The sequence below is a fragment of the Ptiloglossa arizonensis genome, chromosome 6, assembly GCF_051014685.1.
Source record: "Ptiloglossa arizonensis isolate GNS036 chromosome 6, iyPtiAriz1_principal, whole genome shotgun sequence".
Classification (NCBI taxonomy): Eukaryota; Metazoa; Arthropoda; class Insecta; order Hymenoptera; family Colletidae; genus Ptiloglossa; species Ptiloglossa arizonensis.
The window spans coordinates 4368535-4390417 of NC_135053.1; the positions used below are offsets into that span (position 1 = coordinate 4368535).

General features: G+C 33.1%; 3 protein-coding genes and 3 long non-coding RNA genes across 11 annotated transcripts in view; 3 read left to right on the top strand and 3 right to left on the bottom strand.

Annotated features, from left to right (window-relative positions):
- Nucleotides 1-1735: 1735 nt before the first annotated feature.
- Nucleotides 1736-3138, bottom strand: LOC143147797 (uncharacterized). Its single transcript, XR_012992352.1, has 2 exons — nt 2333-3138; nt 1736-1898 (listed from the first exon to the last, which is right to left on the bottom strand). It is a non-coding gene; the product is annotated as an uncharacterized LOC143147797 (long non-coding RNA).
- Nucleotides 3139-4093: 955 nt separating this feature from the next.
- On the bottom strand, nt 4094-5436 carry LOC143147794 (receptor expression-enhancing protein 5). 2 transcript variants are annotated; one of them, XM_076313395.1, is made up of 4 exons: nt 5199-5436; nt 4540-4772; nt 4330-4465; nt 4094-4241 (listed from the first exon to the last, which is right to left on the bottom strand). In XM_076313395.1, the coding sequence occupies exons 1-4, from the start codon at nt 5323-5325 to the stop codon at nt 4198-4200; spliced, it is 540 nt and encodes a 179-aa protein (XP_076169510.1). In that variant the 5' UTR covers nt 5326-5436; the 3' UTR covers nt 4094-4197. The 2 variants fall into 2 exon arrangements, with proteins under 2 accessions (XP_076169510.1, XP_076169509.1); XM_076313394.1 differs by having other exon boundaries at nt 4094-4244; nt 5199-5434.
- A 75-nt stretch (nt 5437-5511) lies between these two features.
- Nucleotides 5512-8475, top strand: LOC143147796 (uncharacterized). 3 transcript variants are annotated; one of them, XR_012992349.1, is made up of 2 exons: nt 5512-5869; nt 8190-8475. It is a non-coding gene; the product is annotated as an uncharacterized LOC143147796 (long non-coding RNA). The 3 variants fall into 3 exon arrangements; XR_012992351.1 differs by lacking the exon at nt 5512-5869 and adding an exon at nt 6090-6828; XR_012992350.1 differs by lacking the exon at nt 5512-5869 and adding an exon at nt 6090-6289.
- Nucleotides 8476-9411: 936 nt separating this feature from the next.
- Nucleotides 9412-12781, top strand: LOC143147793 (putative serine protease K12H4.7). 2 transcript variants are annotated; one of them, XM_076313391.1, is made up of 9 exons: nt 9412-9603; nt 10408-10630; nt 10699-10880; nt 10956-11191; nt 11255-11390; nt 11460-11776; nt 11853-11985; nt 12063-12232; nt 12317-12781. In XM_076313391.1, exons 2-9 carry the CDS (start codon nt 10430-10432, stop codon nt 12430-12432), a joined length of 1491 nt encoding a protein of 496 aa, XP_076169506.1. In that variant the 5' UTR covers nt 9412-9603; nt 10408-10429; the 3' UTR covers nt 12433-12781. The 2 variants fall into 2 exon arrangements, with proteins under 2 accessions (XP_076169506.1, XP_076169508.1); XM_076313393.1 differs by lacking the exon at nt 9412-9603 and adding an exon at nt 9847-9994.
- Nucleotides 10568-21883, bottom strand: part of LOC143147791 (uncharacterized) — a 55847-nt gene continuing 44531 nt past the window's right edge. Inside the window, exons 10-11 of the mRNA XM_076313389.1 lie at nt 20390-20888; nt 10568-14013 (exon numbers count right to left, since the gene is read on the bottom strand). Of these exons, the coding sequence (XP_076169504.1) occupies nt 13617-14013; nt 20390-20888 (896 nt within the window). The 3' untranslated portion in view covers nt 10568-13616. The remainder of the gene's footprint in view (nt 14014-20389; nt 20889-21883) is intronic.
- Nucleotides 13626-14566, top strand: LOC143147795 (uncharacterized). 2 transcript variants are annotated; one of them, XR_012992347.1, is made up of 3 exons: nt 13626-13733; nt 13824-14038; nt 14116-14566. It is a non-coding gene; the product is annotated as an uncharacterized LOC143147795 (long non-coding RNA). The 2 variants fall into 2 exon arrangements; XR_012992348.1 differs by having other exon boundaries at nt 13824-14034.

Below are 21883 nucleotides of genomic sequence, written 5' to 3' on the forward strand. Positions count from 1 at the left end.
TAAGGGTTCCGATAAGTTGTGAACTCCTTACCTTTAAATGGTTCGATCCGTTCGTCCAGAGCGAGTGTGGCACACGTAGTCCCAGCGACAGGTGCTCCGTAGATTACACGTAGGCTGTTTCCTCCTCTTGAATTGAATCGGATCCTGGCAGGATCGCCAATTTATATGTCACGGGACCGTATCGGAGCAACGAACAAAAATATAAACAGAAAAGTCTTTTCACTCGCGCACTACAACGCACGGGATCGCAAACAGAAATACTTGAGTGAGAATGGCTTAGCTTATTCTTCATTCCGTAGAATAATGAAATAAGTATCGAAATTCACTGCTTAGGCGTATACCTCCGTAGAGAATATGTCGATTTAGCGAAAGTCGCTGTTTTAACGAAATACTTCCGTAGATAGTATATCGGCGAATCGACGTAATAATCAAAGGTGCACAGCGGGTGACGGACAGAGATTCACACTTGACTAGGTTGAAACAATCAATGAATTTTTATTCAGAGGGCAGCGGCTTGTATACATGAATTTCGTTTATCGGTGATCCCGGTGTTTAGGCTTCGTGCTGGTCTTATCGGCGTGCTCGATGGTCCTCACACTCGCCACGCGTATCCCGTAATCGAGACCTGAGCCTTACTACGAAAAAGAAGCATTCTTCTCTTCCACCACTCTGGACAACCTCCTCCTGTGCCTGTTGTGCCAAACCTCGGACCGAACAAATACCAACACCAACGAGACAATCAGGACGGAACTTCAAATATCGTTTATCACTGGCAAGGGGGTTATGTGGCGGCGCTACCCACACTTACCACCAGAGGGAAACACCACCAATCGTTTCCCACAAGTTCCCGTACCTGCACCGATTATATATATGATCCCTTACCGCTCTTCCAACGTCGCGGCGTATAAAGCAGGGCCTGCTAGGATGCCTTTCTGACGAGTCCACTAGCAGGCTCGGAATGAAACGCTTTCCCTACTCAGTAGGGAAGTTCCTAGTCAGTACCTATAGCTGCCAAAATGTAATCGTACCTTAAAAAGCCAATAAACTAGAAACCAATATAGAATATAATCAGAGAAAAATTCAACTATTGTAAATACTGCAAAAACAACCCAATATGTTAACCATTTTGTGTCATCTTCTGTTCTTGGACTCTCCAAAGCTTTCATGGAACAATAAGCAGTATATATAAATCCAAAAATATTACAAACTAGCTGTTGTCAAATGCCAAATACTAGATAAAGTGCCAATACATCGTATATAAATAAAACCACTAGTTTTGTATGGTATGTTAAATTTGTGTTTCCAAGGTACCATATTGGAAAATTAGTCACGGCGATGTCAAATTTCATTGCACGTATTTGTGTATGCCATGTCAGTTAAGACACGGCATACGATTGTAATAAATAGGAAGCTACGATGATTTTAACCATACAGAACGTAATTTTTTAATTTGACAACAATTCTATTTATCTAAAGATAAATGAAGCGAGAAGTATATGAAAAATAGTAAAGAAAATCATGAAAATTTGGACAGAAATAAGTATTCTGTACCATAGTATTTTTGATGCTTTACATAGACTTCATGTCCATATGTCGAATGATTCATATAATTTCACACTTTCAATTGCTACTAAAATATTCATTCCTTAAAAAAGTTTTTCATAGATAAAGGGCAAAATACCAAAGTAGGCATACATGTAATAATTTAGATTTTAATTAGATTTAATAGAAATATGTAGGAAATATTTTTTTAAATTGTAAAAATCAGTGTACCTACTTATATTTTGCTTTATTAGCCATAAGCAATACATCTGGCAGAAACGGGAACATACGATTTTATTAATTTTTTTCTTTCTCGACAACGATCCAGGGAAGAGAGGCGTGCCGTGTCTCTTCTCCTTTAAATTATTACAATAAAATTATAAATATATACATAACATGTTTCTACACAGAAGAATAAATATTTAACAAAACTCTAAGAACTGCCTGGGATTACAATATTTACGTAGTTATAAAGAAGAAATAAATTTCTTATGTTTTCCATAGCTTTAGTTACTTTCTTATTTTAAATATTGTTTTGTTCGTGAAACACATCTAGTGATCAATCAATTATTCATAAAAACATATTTACTGATGTATATGTCATTATAACTTTTGAATGCAAAAGCTAACAATTTTAAATTTTATTCACAAAATTGTATTATACTCTCACTTGCATATAATTAAATAAATCCACAACAAATTTGTATGAAATTCAATTAGTTTAACATAATTCAACAAATATTATTATCAAATAATTGTTGTTTGTTACATATTAATATCGTAAACTTACCTATAGCATGTGTTACGCTTGGTTGGATCGGACGATCCAGAAGTGCAAATCGCTGCTGCGTCCACCATTCGAAATATTAGAAAGTTTGCACTGACAGTGGAAAAGTTGCACTACAAGGAAATGTATGTACTGTAATTATTATATACGTAATACGTTATGCACATATATTGTCTGTTTCTCATAGACACACTTTTTTTTTCTAATTCTACATATCTTTGCATATATTTGTAGAAACACGCTGGAGGAAACGGATTTTCATCTGTAATGACCTTCTGAGTCCCATAACAGAAAATAATTAGTCGACGCAAGAAAGTGTAATAGAAGTATTTTTATTCGGATAATATGAGATTCTTGTTTGGATTTAGAAAATCATGTATATTTAAGTATAAATACATTATTGCAATTACATCGCATAACGTTTAGCAAAATAAATCATTAATGAACAAGATCCCACTTTACCATTTGATTTTAACATTATTATAAAAACAGTTATAGATAGCATTCAATTAATATACAACAAAAATTTAATTTTCCTAGGTACTATAGTATATGAGCAATTTGTGTTTAATTTGTGTATAAAATATACATCACACCTTATATATAAATATGGCTGATCGATCCATCCATACCTGTATATAAAATACTGAGTGATTAAATACGAAGTGAACACGTTTAAAAATGTATTCGGTCTAAACCAATTTTTAAGGGATCTCTTGCAATCTAGTGCAGTTTAAAACATTCAGGATAAACTTAGTAATATATTCCTAGAAACATTCAATTCTTGTTGAATTACCCTTAATATCAATTCACAAAATAAGCAACTGCTAATAGATTCAAATTGAAAAATATAACTGGAATGGCACAGAAACAAAATTCTATAATCGATTTGGGAACATAAAATCTATACATGCAACTTAGAAGATACAATGAATATAGTTGAAATTGAATGCATAAAAACTTAATCATGTATTTGTACAAGATTTACATCTAATTTTGCCCTCTTAAATTTCTGTGTACCAACTGAACGTTCGGGACATTAGTATCAGTATATAACAATATATAATGATTAAAAAATAATAAATGATACAGTCAACAAAATTTTAATTCACAGAAAGACCAAAATTTAATTCAAAAAGACCAAAATCCCGGATTTTGGAATAGATGATACCAAATGCAAGTGACTTTATTCATATCCTACAGTTATTAATTATTATATATGGGAAATCATTCAATTATGTCTAGGGCACAAAATTTAATGCATAAGCTGTACTAATGCCTCCATTAATAAAGTTGTAATAAAACGCCAATTCTTGTCATTCTTACATTATGTTTTTAAGGAAATAATTATATTTTTAATCAAATTGATTAAAAAATATCAATGTATGATTAGACTTGGTGTTCAATTACAGCTATGATAGATATAGCAGTTATTACATACATTCTTTATTTATAGTTTTACAGCAATAGAAAAGTTTTGCATGTGCGATCACTAAAAATCTCTTCATACAAATAGAGGCACATAAGAAATACTGAGCATAGTATTTCAATCACGAAAATTCATTACGAATAAATAAAAAATGGCTTCTAAAACAAAAATGATGGATAATCATCGTTTAAGATTTAAAGTAAACCACATATATCCATCAAAGAACATCTTTTAAATCCCTTCAAAAAATGATAATGCACCAATTATTTTTAATATGCCATTTCTTATTTAAATATAAAATGTCACATGCATAATTGAATATTTCTGTCAAAAAATCTTGTCCAGAATACATTTTCTTTTATTAGGAATGAGTGAGAAAAAGAAATAGCTATAATTTTTAAAGTTGATTTACAAAATTTCTGCCTCCTTAAGATACAAATTAATCCTGTTTCTCTGTCATAAGAGCACTTGTTGCAGCTTTCACTGCTGAAATAAAAGTTTCTTAATAAAAACTGATGTATATTGTAATCAAATAATGTATATAATAGTGTATTAATATCAATATATATACCAGCATCTTGAGCATTAGATATAAGCTCATCCACTTTGTGGTGGTATCGTAAAAAGGTTGGTCTAATAATGCGACGATATGCTACCATGGCACCATTATTTTCTATAGGAGCCATTAACCATATATAAAAGAGGCACTATAAGAAACAATGAAATTGACTATGCATTATAAAAATAATTTATAACTGATTAATTTTAAATGTAATCATACCTTGAAAAGCCAATAAACTGGAAACCAACATAGAATATAATCAGAGAAAAATTCAACTATTGTAAATACTGCAAAAACAACCCAATATGTTAACCACTTTGTGTCATCTTCTGTTCTTGGACTCTCCAAAGCTTTCATGGAACAATAAGCAGGATATATAAATCCAAAAATATTACAAACTAGCTGTTGTCCAATGCCAAATACCAGATAAAGTGCCAAAACTGCAACAGTGCCTGAAAAATTTAATAATACCATAATATTATTGAATAAATCTCCTCTATAAATGAAATATATACATAGATAAAAATCTGAAAAAATCACAAATCTTTAATATGTACACGCTTAATGACACGCGAAACGTTAAGACACTCCTTGCGCTGTAATTATTATTATAAATATTTAACTATTAGAATAAAGAAAACGTTCATGGCAAAAAAAAACTCGTTAGTAAAGTCCTTTTTCACAATGTATGCGAAAACAAAATTTACAAAAAATTTGCACGATTTAATATACTTCAAAGATTGTAATAAAATTATATTATCATGCTTACTAGAACAAATTTACAACAGATTCTGGTTACGTAAAGTAAGAATGAATCGATTCGTATAAGTAACGATAAAAACTGACACAAAGTGCGTCGAATAACCTAATATGCATACCTAAAAATACATAAAGTCGATTAACTCCAGTTTGTTTTTCAATTTTTACGAAATACTTAACCCAAAATTTATTCTCATCTTTCAATGCTTTTTCCAAAGACTCCTTTACCGCGACTAATCTCGCCATTCTGTTTCAAACAAAACTGCCTGCGACAATACACCTCTAAATTTGTCGTACTACTAGTATACTGACTTTGCATGCGTACTATCGACCGTTGGAAAACGGTCATGCAGCGGTCGCTAGGGTTGCCGGAAAAAATTCCATGAGGGGAATAGAAGGGGAATTTGGCATAGTTAATGCTATGGCTCATGCTGTAGCAAAATAATAGAAAACAAAATAACGAGTATTTTGTAAGTTTTATTTTACTATATTTTTTTTCCTCTAAACTTAGTATCGCATCTACAACATGGTCATTAGTGACAAATTTAGTTTTTAGATTTTGTAGTACAATTGGGTTTGAAAGTTTGAAGTAGTTTATATTTGCGTCTTTGTATTTCATATCTGCATTCGTAAAGTAAATGGTTCGTTGATAATTATTGCTTGCAGTAATCGCAAACTGGTGATTCCAAGTTCTTCAGCAGATATTTGTGGATAATCTTTATATGTCCGACTTTCAGTTTGTAATTATTATCCTATCTTTTCTACTCGTGTTCTGGGAAAGCATTTACTGGTGAAAATTTTATACAATATTATGTATCTTCAATTTGTTTGTCGTATTCCATACATTGTCCTATTCCATTCTTTTTTCATATTATAGATTGATTTGAGCAGATCTTGCTAGAGAATTGGGTCAATTGATTTAATATGTAGGAATTTTGCTACTTATTTTATCTAGGAATCAGCTTTTTCAGTTCCACATATTCCCTAGGGTGAAGAATCGTTGGTTGGTGTTTGATGCATCAGTATATATTTTGTTATAATTTTCGTATTCTTTCTTTAACTTTAGAAATTCAGTTTTGTGTTTAATGTTACTCTTTTGGTTTTTCGATATGTTTCCTAAGACATTGTTTCAATAATATGTAAGGTTCTGGGAGGTTTATTTTTGAAATTGCAAAATGCAAATTGCAAATGCAAATTTATTTACATTTCGGTAATTAAAAATTTTGTTGAAGGATCTTCAGAGTAATCGTGGATTCCTTTCGTGTGTTGGGTGTAGTTAGCTGCAAAAATGTTTTTATATATAGGGTTATTTGGGATAAGTAATATTTTGGTGGAGGAACAGTTTTCTCTTCTAATATTAGTTTTTTGGTTTCAAAGAGAATACTGTTGATTGTATTTGTATTGTTGTATTGTATTATACTTCTAGTGATATGCCTTAGAGCAGAATTCTGAGTTTAGTCAATTATTTTCAATACATTTTGCTTCGCTGAGTTGTATACTATCGAGTCATAGTTGATTTTCAGTTTGATTAATGCCTGATAAATTTTTCAGTGCAGTCTTCTAATTAGCTCTCCATTTGCTGTTGGTTAAAGCTTTGATGATGTTTATTTTTTTCATAGAACTTTTAACATTATTTACATGCAAAATTTATTCCACATATGCATATGTGTGTTAATTATATGTATGATATGTATATATCTCGAGGTAAAGAGACAAAAAGATGTGTGATCAATCTAATTTAGTCAGCAAGTTAGTAAACATATTGATAAGTAAGTCAATAAATAGCTAGACTCTAAATTGCAATGTCTAATTATTACAATATCTTTCGATATAGAACCCACATAAGTTTATGATTGAAAATAAGTCCAAGAATTTTAATATTATTAATTATCATTGATTTTCTCTTTGTTCATAATGGATTATCCATTTGGGTGAATTGCTATTTTATTTGTGTTTTTTTTTTTGGAGAATGTGATGGATTAGGTCTTGAGGGTAGAAAATTTGAGGCTCGATTACTTGGACCATGACAAATCATTACACTGCTGTTTTAATAGTTGATTTTAGTGAGGCTACTATGTGGTTTATATGTTTATATTGATTCATTATTTGTTTTCTAAAGGTTGTTAGTTATACATCAAAATATATACAAAATTATGTATGTAATATACATGCAAAATTATAAAAAATAGAAAACAAAATATAAATAAATACTAATTATTACCATCACTTTCTTCTGTGTTATCTGGTACTATTATATCAAATATCATATTTTTATACATGTCATTATTAAAGAAATTAAAGAAATTTTTAGTTATTGGATTAGATTGATATGTAGCAGAAACAATGTACCTCTACACACCATACTTGCCTGCTTTTAATGTCTTCTTGCATTTTAGATATTTGGCTGCAAACAGATTTCCCTCACGTTGAGCTAGTTGTGATGAGAAGTCTTCCAATTAGTATTTAATGAATATTTTATTATTTACCTTCTTTGCATGTGTTTAGTATTTGTTAAAATATTAATTACAAAAAATCTTTCCTTTAATTTTTAAATTCATGCACAAATATTAAATATTAAGCTAGAAGAATTCATGCATTTTTTTGTCTAACATTGTACTGTATTGCCATAATATTCTAATTTACCCATCCAATTTATAAATATTGTATTTACTTTTACCAGAGAATAAAATTTGATCCCAAAAATGTAAGTCTTTATTTATATACATTTCTGCAAATCCTAATCTTTTTAATTTATTACTTTTACTAATGAATGATTCCTTTCTTGTTATTAAGGTATAGTTAGCATCTACAAACGTTTTATAAATAGTTATCAGATGAATTTTTAAACTATTTTTATTTTCTAAGTGCATTGCTACTTCTGAAGAAGTAGTAGCAGTATTTTTGTTTCATTGTATTAATAATCTTTTTTCTTTCCAATTAACTTTTGTGACCGATCATTTCTATGACAATTTGTTAAATTTACTATAGTAAAAAATTGTTTAATGATACTGATTACCATGAAACGGTTTCTGTTTACTATTTTTGTAATAGATAAATAATATTTTATGAGCGATTTTTATTGATGCTGTTTGTTCTTTGGTGAAAAACAGCTTCCTCGCCGGTTTCATAGAAAAGATCATGAAGGATTCAGGATCACGGATGGATGCAGTTTTATACTTCAGTCTCGGTTATCAAGCTGTGTTGAACCAGAAAAGCCTACACGTACAGGAGAGCGAAGCAACAAGGACATTCGAGGTTTTATAAAACCTCGAAGAGTTCACTTACCAAAGTCTTCAACTATAACAAATAAAATTCTTGGTCATGGGAAATACATTGTACCATTTTATTTCCTACAATTTTCCTTTTTTTAATAAATTTCATATTATTTTTGTTTCAAAAATTGTTATTTTTTGCGATTTACGTCCTATTGTTATATGTTTAGCTTTTACTTAAATGAATAAGGTAACAATTTATGACAAATGAGCATCAAATTGTATCGTGGAACTTCTTCAAATATGATAGTAGTGGTAACAAATATTTATTTCAAAATTTATTAAAAACATTAATTTCTAAGTGTGTTAATTTCTTTTGTTCCACTGAAAACGAACCGTGTGATTTTTATTGTTTTCCTTATTAGAGGTTCCTATTTAAACTTTCAATTTCAAATTTACATTGCGAAAAAGAATTAAACAAAAAATTATATTTCTTTAGATTTACATAATTTATATGGAAATACATTTTGTGTCAATACCTTTGTTCACTATACACTATATGTATATCGATTATAGTGTATATTCTTTTTAGTAATTTATTTTTATTTTATATATAAAAACAGAACAATAAATGTATATGTATACAATATATTTCAAAGTGCAAAACCTTCCAAGTTTCCAAGCTCTTGCTGGACGAAGTATAGAATTTTTAACCTTCGAACCTTGTATTTTGTTTTATTCAGAAAACATGTTCACAAGTTTCCTTTGTGAGACCAACGATAAAAATACACAAATATTGTTTACTGTATTCATATAAAATTTTCAGATATCTTTAATTGCAACTAAATTATGTTTTAACGTTCAAATTGAAATTGTTTTTATTCTTTCAGTTACATGGAAGGTATGTTACAAACGTGCTCGCTATGTGCAGACTACAGTCAGTACAGAAACGAGTTTTCTATATTTACTATTTTTACCGATTTAGGTGATTCATTTGAATATAGTTTCCAGAATTACCGTTCCTAAACAGAAGTCGCTTCAAAGTTATTAATGTTTTACGAGATCAGTATTTCTCGTGAGATTCCAACCCAAGACAAAACGACTAGTTTATGTTATATCTCGTTGTTGTATGTAAATACTTAAATATGTGTATATTCACGATGTGACTGTACGGCATATTGTTTTGCATGAATATACTTTACAAAATGAAATATACAATTACTGGTATTATTTACTTATGAAAGTAAACTTTATCAAATGCAATTGTAAAAATTGTAATGTTGTATTTAATTAATGTACATTTGTAATTGAAGTAAGTACATTACTAAAAAAAATATTTATGAACATAGTAGAATATTCTCTCATTTTTTATGAACATTTAAACAAATTTATGTACTTGTAGAAGTTATATATTTACATCAGTGTGTAATTATGTCAATTCAATATAATTGACAGTTATCAATATCATTTTCATTGTACTGTTTATATTTAGTAATAATATACAAATGTTTCTATGCTATGTAAGAATTTTTGGTTGTTAACAATACAATTGGCACCAATTGAATGTGTTTCTGTGTTAGTTTTAAATTCATTATGAAGACACTGTAATTGGAAAAGAAAACAAAAAGTTGTTATGTACAGTTTGACCTCTGTTTAATCTACACAAATATTTATCAGTGGAACAGAGATTCAAAGTCTTAAAAGTACATATTTATTGCATTTTAAATTTGTTTAATTTTCAAGTATTTTTATACATTCTTGTTATTAACTTGATTTATTGTTAAACATATTGCTAAAGACAATTACTAATTATTTTGTTATTTTACTGTGCAGTATGACATTTTATATTTATAATTTTTTATGTGAAAAAAATATTTATAAAGAACATTTCTTTAATGATTATATATTATTCTTACAAGTAGTACAGATGAAACAATTTATACTTCAGTGAAAATAATTATAATTAAATATAATTCTTTAATGAATTGCTTATTGCATCCTATTTTCATAGAGATTTATTAAAAAATAGTTGTAGTAATACGATACTAGTCATTCTAATAATGATTAAAATATACATAACATTAGGGATTAATTTACTTTTCAATATTTCTTTCAGATAACTCTACATTTATTAAAAAATGCGTCTATGTTTGCTGATATTGCTTTTTATTAGCATTATAGACATTAATGTAGCATGGCGGACTTTTATGAGAGGTCGAAGCAAAGGTGGCAATTTAGGTGCTCCAATTTTGTCTGAAGATTATGTACTTCCAAAAGAACAATGGTTTATACAGTTTTTAGATCATTTTAATCCAACTGATACACGTGTTTGGCAACAGGTAATATAAAAATGTTTTTAAAAATTTTAATTTTATAATTAGTCAATATTTTTTATTAACTTTCACAGAGATATTTTGTGAATGGAGATTACTATAAAAAAGGGGGTCCTGTATTTTTAATGATAGGAGGTGAAGGTACTGCGACTGCTAAATGGATGGTTGAAGGGCAATGGATCGAATATGCCAAACAATTTGGAGCACTTTGTTTTCAAATTGAACATCGCTTTTATGGGAAAAGTCATCCCACTTTGTGCGTAATAATATTTCTAAATTTTACAATTTTTCCATTTGTAAATTATTGATGTTATACATTTAATATTTATAGAGATTTGAGTGTAAAAAACTTAATATACCTCACATCAGAGCAGGCACTTGCCGATTTAGCCTATTTTATACAATGGATGAATGATAATTATAAATTATCAAATAGTACTAAATGGATTACATTTGGAGGATCATATGCCGGATCATTGGCCGCATGGTCACGTGCTAAATATCCCCATTTAATATATGGAGCTGTTTCTACAAGTGGTCCTTTATTAGCTAAAATTGATTTTCAGGGTAAATATAAAATAGAATTATTTTATTTGAGAAACTTATTACATCAATAATTATTGCTTGTAGAATATTATGTTATTATTGAGAATGCTCTGAACGAATATTCTCAGGCATGCGTAAATGTAATAATGGAAGCACATAGACAGTTACGTATAATGTTACGCCATCCTATTGGTCAACAAGAGTTGGTTAAAAAATTCGTGTAAGCAAGAGTTGAGTTTTCTCTTAATATTAATTTTATCTCTAATATTAAAGTTTCCCTTATTTACAGCTTATGCGATGCCTTTGATTCTGATTACATTAACGGTAGCGATATCTCAAACTTATTCGAAACATTTGCAAGTAATTTTGCCGGTATTGTACAATACAATGAAGATAATCGTAACAATTCTGCAATGGCTAACATGACTATTAAAAGTACATGTGATATATTAATGAATGAAAAGTTAGGTATTCCTCTTGATAGATTTGCAATTATAAGTAATACAATACTGAATGCAACAAAAAAGAAATGCTTAGACTACATATATAGCAAAATGATTAATGAACTTCAATCCATTACTTGGAGTACTGAAGAGGAAGAAGGAGGTAACTTCTTTTGATATTAGTAGATACTACATTATGGTTATAAACGTATGGTACTTTAATAATATTATTTTTGTAGGACGTCAGTGGATGTATCAAACGTGCACAGAATTTGGATTCTTCCAAAGTTCCACTGCACGACCAAATTTATTTAGTGAAACTTTTCCAGTGGGTTACTTTGTGCAACAATGTAGTGATGTTTTTGGATCTAGGTTTGTTTCAATATAATAAATAAGCACTTTTTATTATCTTGATTATTTAAAATTATTACATTTTTATGTTTTAACAGATATAATATGAACTTGTTAAACTCAGGAGTCAAACGAACAAATATTTTATACGGTGCATTAAATTTGAAAGTCACAAATGTAGTATTTGTGCACGGATCAATTGATCCTTGGCATGTTCTGGGAATTACAAAATCTATGGATCCACAAGCTCCTGCTATTTATATTAATGGTATATAAATGTGACTTAATTAAAAGTTTATGTATTTTCAATCTAATATTTTATAAATTATTAATTTAATATTATTATTTAAAGGTACTGCTCATTGCGCGAATATGTATCCTCCATCTAAAAACGACTCACCTGAATTGAAGAATGCCAGAATTCAAATTGGACATTTAATTTATCAGTGGCTGAAAAATAAAGTCTAATACTTTGACCAATATACGAGACTGCTTAATAATCTGATTGTTTAGTGAAATAATATATTAAAAGAATTAAATTTATTTCAGTAACTCTTTTAACAATTTATATTTTTATTTTTTGTATAAATCAAATATCATCGTGAACAACTAGGCTATATAAATATTTTTAGTTCAAGTATCTTGTGCATTACGAGGATTAACATGTTATTAAATGTATGCTAGCATTCGTCATTCTGTATTATGTTAAATGACAAGAATGTAAGTGTAGATACATTAAACAAATTTGCCCATAATGGCACTTTTACAATTTTTGTTTGAATTATGGAGATATTAAATAAATACATGTACAAACTTATGGATATCTTACTTCAGTCAATGAATAAGTACATTTTAGTTTCTAATTATATTTTACTTTCAACGAATTTGAGAAAGTTATTTAATTGGGTAAGACAGTACATATCAAACTATGTATAAATAATCCGGTAATGTAAACTCTGTAAACGCAGATTCGATGTAAGCTTTAATACAAATAATTGTCTTAACGTCTTAAACGAGTATCATAACTAGATTTTGATTCTGAAATGGATAACGTCGGCCTTTCCTTAACGATACTTCCTTTGAATATCGTGTTACTGCAAGAACTTTTCTCAATTCCCTTAAGGCAAGGCCAAGGTGCCCATATCAGATTTTAATCTTGCCAAGTAGGTGATTTTCATGAATATTGTACCATTAAGAATATTATTGTAACCAAACATTCCTATAATAGCTTACGAAAAATATTTATTAGAAATTGTGTAATTAGTAATTACATATATATTACTCTCTCATTTTTTTGGCATGTCTTCCGATCAACTTATGATCCTCCTACATTCGGAAACAACTTCCTTCTCTCACTTATACTACGGCATATACGATATTTACATTACGTAACAAGGTAGTTGCAAATAATTTACTGTATAACAGAACAATAAATGTAGGATGATCCTGTTCTAAATATTTCTTGTTCAACGATTACGCTTAAGATCTTTCCTGCGCAATATTTTAATCGTTCACCACGTTTCTTTGAATTCTAGTTGGAATTCACCGATGTACAATATCATAAAAGCCTACTCGCAAGCCAATCGTGACTTGTCATAGTATTGATTCACCGAATTTCGGATACGTAATATCCTATCTAGCATATTCGATGTTCAGTATCTGTGATGAGACTGGGACTGTCTCCACTCGGGTGTAGAGTTACCATGGTGATGGTGGTGGTGATGATGATGGCGTTTCTTGTCAGAAATGCTGGCATGCTTGCTAGACGGGTAAGTGGCAACGTCACTTACTACTAATTCTGAGCCATCCCTTTCAGTGTTATTACCACGGAAGTTTTCTCGGTATCCTGGTTCATCCAGGGTTTCCTTGCGACGAAGTGGAGGATGAGCGGCTTTATGGCCAGCCGTTTCATGTAGATTTTCCCAAGCTTGACGGTAGTATCGGTTCAGACCTCCTCGACTTTCCGAAGAACTGCTACCGAAGCTAGCTACGGTATTGCAATCTGGGGATGCACGATGTCGATAATGCTTGCTGCTTCTACCGCGATTCCTGTGTAAATACAAGAAATTTGTTAGTACGTTACCTTGGTAGAAACAAAGCGCCACTACTATCTCTAATTTGCATTTATAATTAATTATAATCCTTTTCTAGAGAGAGGATGTAATAAGCGATATATATGCGTTTAATGGCACGATCAATTTGGCTCTTTATTACGAAGTTAGTACTACTTTATTGCCAACTACAAAAAATACTGTTACATCGAAATGTTTCCAAGAACTTTTAAGGGATCTTATTCACTTTGTAGTATTCATTTTGGAAAGTGTAGATTGTAAATAGTCATTTTTGCTAGTATCTTTCAGAAAAGAACATTCAAATAGCTTTGAGCGTCTACTTTTCCCAAACCTTTAGGTGAAATATTAATACCAGATACCGAAAATGTACGCGTACATTTATGAACCTAGAAAAGTAGAAGAAATTTTGCGTTTAACTAAGGTTTTGAAAAAAGCGAATAACGTCCTTTAAAAATATGAAATCGAGTATGGTTCCGTTAATTAATTACCAACCGAATTGATTATAGATTTTTAGAGAGTATACATTTGTACTTGGGCAATGTTTAGTGAAATGAAAATAAAGCAATTTATAATGTAAGTTGTAGTCCCTCACCAAGCTGAAGATAAGAGGAGCAGAAAAAATTTAAATAAGGAAGTAGGTGCACGAGAACATTATGCATTATAAGGAATAATTTAATTAATTCCTTGCGATTTTTTAAATATAATCTTTTATATTTTATACACTGCATATTTCTTGTTTTGGATAAATTTTATATGGCCAAGCATTTGGTCAAGTTGTACACTTACTTCAAGTAGCAATTCTTACTATCCAGTTAAAGTATTAGAAATCTTTTTAGATTTATATCGATTCAAATCTATTATTTTTTCTTTCGTACTTTGTAGGTGTGATAAAAATTGTGCTTTTATGCTATCGATTAATACCACTGACAATAATTAACAATGATAACACAGTGTTTTCCAAAAGTTAATTAATCACAAACATTGTTAGGCTATTATCAATTTTCCTCGTTTGAAATAGAATAACTTGCAGGGCGTTAATACTTTCAAATGACAAAATGACAATTAGATAAATGTTTATCGTTTAAATAAATTTTAGTAATAGAACTGACTATACACAATTATCGAACAAGATTCTAAGAGTAGGGGAATGTGTAAATGCTAGATTTGAATTTATCGAAACTGTGTAAATAAATTCAATTAACAGTCTGAATTTTAATTAACTTATACATTATACGGTAACTCTGAAAAGAAAAATTAAAAATTTATGTTACGATTTAGTTGTTACAACTTCAATTAGTCGAAGTTAAATATCTACTAACATCCTGGCTCTCTTTGAACAGAACTGATAATAAAATTAAGCAAAATTGACGAGCAGTAGTCGAGTTACTCAGGAATATTAAATGATCCCTTAAGCGAGGAGAGGAAATACATTTATTCGTACTGCGGTGTAAGCAGATACATACGCTCATCGTTACTGTTTACTTGTGTTTTAATTACAGATCGTAATTGGCAGTGGCCCAATCTCAAACAGTTGGTAAAAATATACGAATTTGTAGCAGAAACGAACAAGTAGTGACTTTTCATTCGCAAAGGTTTGTTCTCGAGAAAAAAAAACATGAAAATTTATCGACTACGTTTTAATGGAACGCATATTGTGTCTTTAAAAATAATTTAAGCGCTCCTACATGCTAATAGCATGCCTACTTTGTCGAGTAACAAATTGTTAAAAGTAAATTGATAGAGTACTTCCATCAATTTTTCGGTTAACAATGTAAGTCCTTAAAAAGTGTAAATTTACTTCTTTACTAAAATAAACGTAAAAAAGATTCGTATAGAAAATTATCGAGGTTCCGTTCTCAATTGTATTCGTATGTAACAACTTAAAAAATTGGTTTTCTCGAAAAAGAAGGCTCAAGCGCCGAAACATATCGTTCCGTAATTTCGATATATTATACTTTATCGTAACAAAGAATTCATCCTCTTTTCCACGAATTTTCCTGCTTAAGGGACTAATACCGAGTATCTCGGATCACCCTACAAATCAAATTATTTTCTCCAAGTAGGATGGTGCTGATATCCTATCCGAATGGTGTACAGTTACTCGCAACAAGTGGAGTCCACAATCGGGACGAAAACTCTTTGGACGGGATCGGGTTCAAAATATAAATAACGGTGAATGAACAAATCTTAGAATATTATCTACCAATGGTCAGTAAATATTTGTCTCGTTTACCTAAAGGAATAGTTCTCCGTGTTATGAAAGGTGTTCGAAAGTCACCTGAATTCTATCGAAGCGAATCCACGAATACAAAAAGTGTTCAACAAATAAGAAAAGTATCTGTCAATTAGTGGGTAACATTCTAGAATGTCTTTATTATCCCATCGTCGGCTGCATTTTGATCCCGAACCGATCCAACGAGTCCTGGCTACGGACTCCCTCTGTCGGAGAAGCTACAGGGACCTCGAAGAGAAGTGCGTGATACACGTGCGTTCAATAAGCCTTCATCCGTGAGCTGGTGAACGAGCTATCGCTATGGGTGCTCATTATAAACCTTGCTCGTTTACCTTGACTAGTCACTCGCGAGGGTGGCGCATGGCGGTTGTAGTGGTACGTGGTGATGGTTGATGTAGTGGTGGGCGGTGGTTGCGTGGAGGGTGAGGGCGATGGTGGTGGGCTGTATATATAGGAGGTCTGCTGGTAACTAAAGGGAAGGATTGGAGAAGTATCCAGCGCGGTGGGCCGCCGAGAGACCGAAGGAATAAGGATGATCGGTACCGCGGCGGGCGGTCAAATCGCGGCGCCCCAGGTGCTGGTCGGGGAAGGGCAGCGCCAGTAGCGTATACCAACGCGAGGGCATACCGGTTTCACCCCTTCCAAGGCCACCACTACCGCCACCCCTCAACGCACCAACCCCGCCAAGCCCCCTGCGGCGCCTTCCTCTGACGCTGCCACTGCCGCTAGCCACCGCAACGCAAACGGGCTCAGTGTTAATTGTTATTCTCCATCGATCTAGCTTCCTTCGATCAACTTTTTCCTTTCCTTTCTCCACACTCTCTGTTTTTCCTCTTTTCCTTTCACCCCTAACACGTTGAGTGCCGTGACACCGATATCCGATACAGTAGCGTCCGATTATACGCGTTGGTGTTGATCGCGAATTTACTCCAAGAGTCGACCCCCACAGTTGGTAATGCACGTTGGTACAGCGCTTGTTACCCCAAAGCTTCTATATTTCTCATTGCATCTTCGCGTGAGTATCGTCAAACGATCGGTGAGAGACTCTTCCGATAAACACGAAGACGAACAAGATAATAACTTGTTGTAAAGTTCAGATTACAATATGCAGGGATCTCGCGTATCTAGTAGTATAGTTATTGTACATATAAGAATACAAAGTCCGAACAAACAAGTATACAGTCATGTCTTGATGTGAACGACGACAGTGTCGTGTGGTCTTCGTGACTCTGGACTTGGAACTCGACTAAAAAGAAAAACCAAAAGGAAAACGGCCAAACCGTTGACCGCGTGAGACGACCTTTCCGCGCCAATACGGAGACAGTCCTTAAAACTGACATCGACATCTGGCACCCTTAAGATCGTTGTTGCATTCATTCCAACATAACTATTTTTCCGTACACGCTCTACGAACCATTTTCTTCGAAACTTTTCATCGCGTTTAATTCGAAGTAGTTGAAACGAGGTCGTGTTTGGACTTGCAATTGACGGTGAAACCTCACCGATTCGTTGGGAATATTTTTACGTAGATGCAACGTTTAATGTAACAATTTTCATTTTCGATAACTTTTCCTTAAGATGATTCTTTCGCGCACATATATATGTGTGTATATAGTCGTGCAAAATCTTTGCATACAATCGGACACTACTATACGAGACTTTCCGTTCAGGCCGCGTTGGTCATCGGAGACTGACCGACACAAGCTTTCTTAAAACGTTTATCGTAAATGAACCCTAATACTTGTTTTCTTTCGAATAAAAGTGTCAATAGGAAAACTGTCAAGGAACAAGTACATCGAAGTATCGAACGGTTCTATAATAATTTTTATCCAATAACTTTGACAGACATCGAGGATAATCACGAAAAAATGCCTCTACGACGTTCGGCGTGAATGAAAAGATACGAGGAACTCGCTCGGCACTCAACGTGTCAACCCACTCGCAACGACAGTCGTTGAGTGCACACTGGACATCAACACCGAGTAACGAGTGTGAAACGGAACACTCGATCTGGAATTGGCGCGAACGTCGCGAGCGATAAAAGCAAAAATGCTAATGCGTATCTTGTGCAAACCACTACTAAAATGACCGGTAAGAGTTTGAACGTATCGGTGTGTCATCTCGTTGCGAATGAGTGAATTCTTTGTTCGTTAAACTTTTCAATCGGTACACTCGTGGGAATTATTCAATCTTTATTCGCGAAGACGCTCCAAGCTTGACCTTGTAACGGATCGTCGGACAAGCTTGCGCGTTGATGCAGCATGGTTCAGCTTTTTGCATGTAGCTTCTTTTGATATCTATACGTAACGATGGAGTGCGGTGAAGATTAAGTTTGCTTGTCCGCAAGAAGTAAGAACGATACTAATTTGTGTAGAGCAATTAAACGTAGTTGCAAAGTGCGTCTGCGGTAACGAAAGGGTTAATTCGAGTTTTTCACGAAATGTATATTTAATATCACACTCGATGCCATTTTCTATCTCTTGCGATTTAATTCTTTCCGCGATTCAATCGTAATGAGAGTTCATTGAAAATCCTGTCCCACATTTTCTAGCGCAAAATTGTCCCCTTTCGTTTCTTTCTAGGTACATTCAGATGCACAGCGAGAAACAGTGACCATTGTTAAATAAGGGATCTAGTTTCTTCGTGAATTTCGAATTTTGTTCAAATTGTTTCTTTGCTCGATAGACAATGCACTTTCGTGAATATTGCAAATGGTTGGAAATCTTTCGACAGATCTTTCGTTACTAGTCGTAATGAAGAATAACAAAGAAGGTGGAACACGACGGATTAAAAACTCGGATTCTGTTACTTGTATTTTTTCTTTCAAAGCAGAACAAGGTTTTACAGCATGGTGCGAAACTACATTTGTAATGTCATCCACCAGCTGATCAGCGAGAAGTACAATTCTGGTTTGGTGTATGGTTGGAGATTGTCAATTCTTTTACACGTTATTCTCTGCAAAGACTGTTCGCGCAAACTTTGTTACACCACTTACAACACTCTAATGTAATGTAATGAATATATAGATTACAATATCTCAAGGGGGGATGTTTCGCGCAATTAGTTGGAGGAAAAAGTAAGAAGATAGACGAAAGTATAGAGAACAGTTTAAACGAATATAGAGTAAGCGATACAGTATTCACACGTAGGGTCGGAGAGCGAACGTATTGTATGTATATAAAAGCTAGTTACGTATAGTCTGCCCAAGAAATAATGCCTGTTAGAAAATTTCAAGGCACTACGATTTTTTACGAAGTAATAAACATACGGAACGTAAAACACGTTTCACGACATTCACCGTCTTAAAATCGAATCGTAATATCGACGACAGCGACAATTACAGAAAACCAGTCTTTTAAAAAGTTACACTACTCCGATCAGTTAGAGAATCCATCGAAGTGATTTTACCGTTTCGTCGATTCCTTTGATAAAAATTCGAACGTCCTCGATCAAGTGAACACGAATAGACCGGACTTACCGTAACAGCGAGTATTACGTGCCCTTATCTTCGAGCTTTGTCGTACTCTACTCCGTATTGTTGCAACGATAAAATAAAAATTCTCAATCTATAAAATAACGGTGCATGGAAGATCGATGATACAAATTTGGTAATTTTAACCAAAAGTGTCTACATCGTTCTCAGTATCTTTCATCGAATAACGATTCCTTCTCGATCAATAGGCACAAGGATGAATAACCATATCGCTCTGTTACTCCGATCACGCTTTCTTATTGCTTCGTTTCTATTTGCGAAGACAGTTCGGAAGCAAAACACCTCTTTAACAGCTAGCACACGACCACTTGTATCAAAATACAAACTACTTTTATTCCTGACTTATATAATTCCTGTTTCGTCTGTATTCCCAAACTGACCGCAGACCTCTAACTGTTCCGAGCGGTGTACGAACGAATCGCGACAAGACGTGGACGCAACGAACACGTTGAAATAAATATTATATCGCGCAATGTAAACTCTCCCGTAACGTTGTGTCGCAACAGGCGTTACTTTTCGGAGCGACAGATTGCACCGTGATCACAGAAACTAGAATAAAAATAAAAGGCAGACGTCGGGCTGCCGTTTCACCGCGACTCGTGTTATTTTAATGATTTGCAGATTTACCTGCGTATGAGTATTACGACCGTCGTAATTACAGCGGCAAGGAATACGAAACCACCAAAGACGCCCAAGGCGATGACCGCGCCTAGATTTAATTTCGCTTGGTGGGTGTTACTCGGCTGGTCGGCGTTGGCCACTCTGAATGGTCCAGAAGGTTCTGGGACACCAGTCCCGACGCCAGCTTGCGCGTTATCCACACCGCTACCAGAGATCTCGTTGTCCTGAGGGTGATCGTTGCTTTCGTCGTGCAAAATGGTCGACGGAGACGGAGCTGGCCTTTGCAAACCGACACTCGGTTTCCTGGGGATCGTTTCCCTGACGGTTGCTGGCAATTCGGCAGCATTCGGTGTTTTTCGAGGTGGAACGACGGTGGTCGTGGTCGTGGTGGTGGGTGCTGGAGTAGTGGCTCGTACTTTCGGCGGTAAGAACGTGTGACGTGTCCTGGACGTCGTCGGTCGTACTGTTATCTTGGGTGGGACAGTCACCGTGGTACGAGGTTCCTCTGTAAAACAGAGATCGAATTACTTTGTAATTCGTTTAATTATTCGAAGAGGTACGTAATTATCACGATAATTACGATCAAGGTGCGTAATTAAAGGGCGGTGGGGTTTCGTAAAAGGTAGTCTTTATTCGACTACGATTCACTTCGACGAAATTCAAATAACAACTGATCTCCAACACCCTTTACGTAATTTCCAACAAGTGTTTTCGCTAAAATTTCAACCGTGCCTGCTTTAGTTGCGCTTTTCTCGCACGCATTCATCTCCTTTCGTTTTAATCCTTAACTTTTCTCACTCCGTGCATGTGGTCACGTTCACTTAAAATTTCTTAGTATGGCGCCGCATAGTGGTTCGAAAGGGACAAAATCCGAAAAAATTATGGAATATATATATATATATATACATATGTATGTATAATATAATATATATATATATATATATATATATATATATAATATATGTGTATATATATATGGAAGTACCGATTTACACCGCAATTGGTATCTGAATGTTTTCGAGGTCGCTGATTAGGAATTTGAAATCAAAATTGCTGAAAACAAAACGGTAGTTCCAGTTTGTTGCACGCATATTTTAAACAATTGTCATATTTATAATGAATTGGTAGTTTGAATTCATAAAGATAATTAATACTCGATATAAACGAAATAACGGACCCAAAACTAAATAAAAGTTTGAATTAATCAATTGAGAGTTTCGAGAAGTTTATGGTAGACTAACGAAACACTAAAACTAATTATTTCCGAGAAGAAAAATATTCATTTGTTTAAATATTTAACTACGTACTATTGATACGCAGATTCTGTCACTTTTCAGAAAAATTGATCGTATTACCGAACCCGCAAATTCACGCACTCTAAGATTTATTGAACAATCAGTACCAAGTCGGACAACACCGCTCGTTGACGCTAAAAGTTATATCTAATTAAAGTGAAATAAAAATTCACTTTTGTTAAATTTGTGTTCTACTGAAAACAAT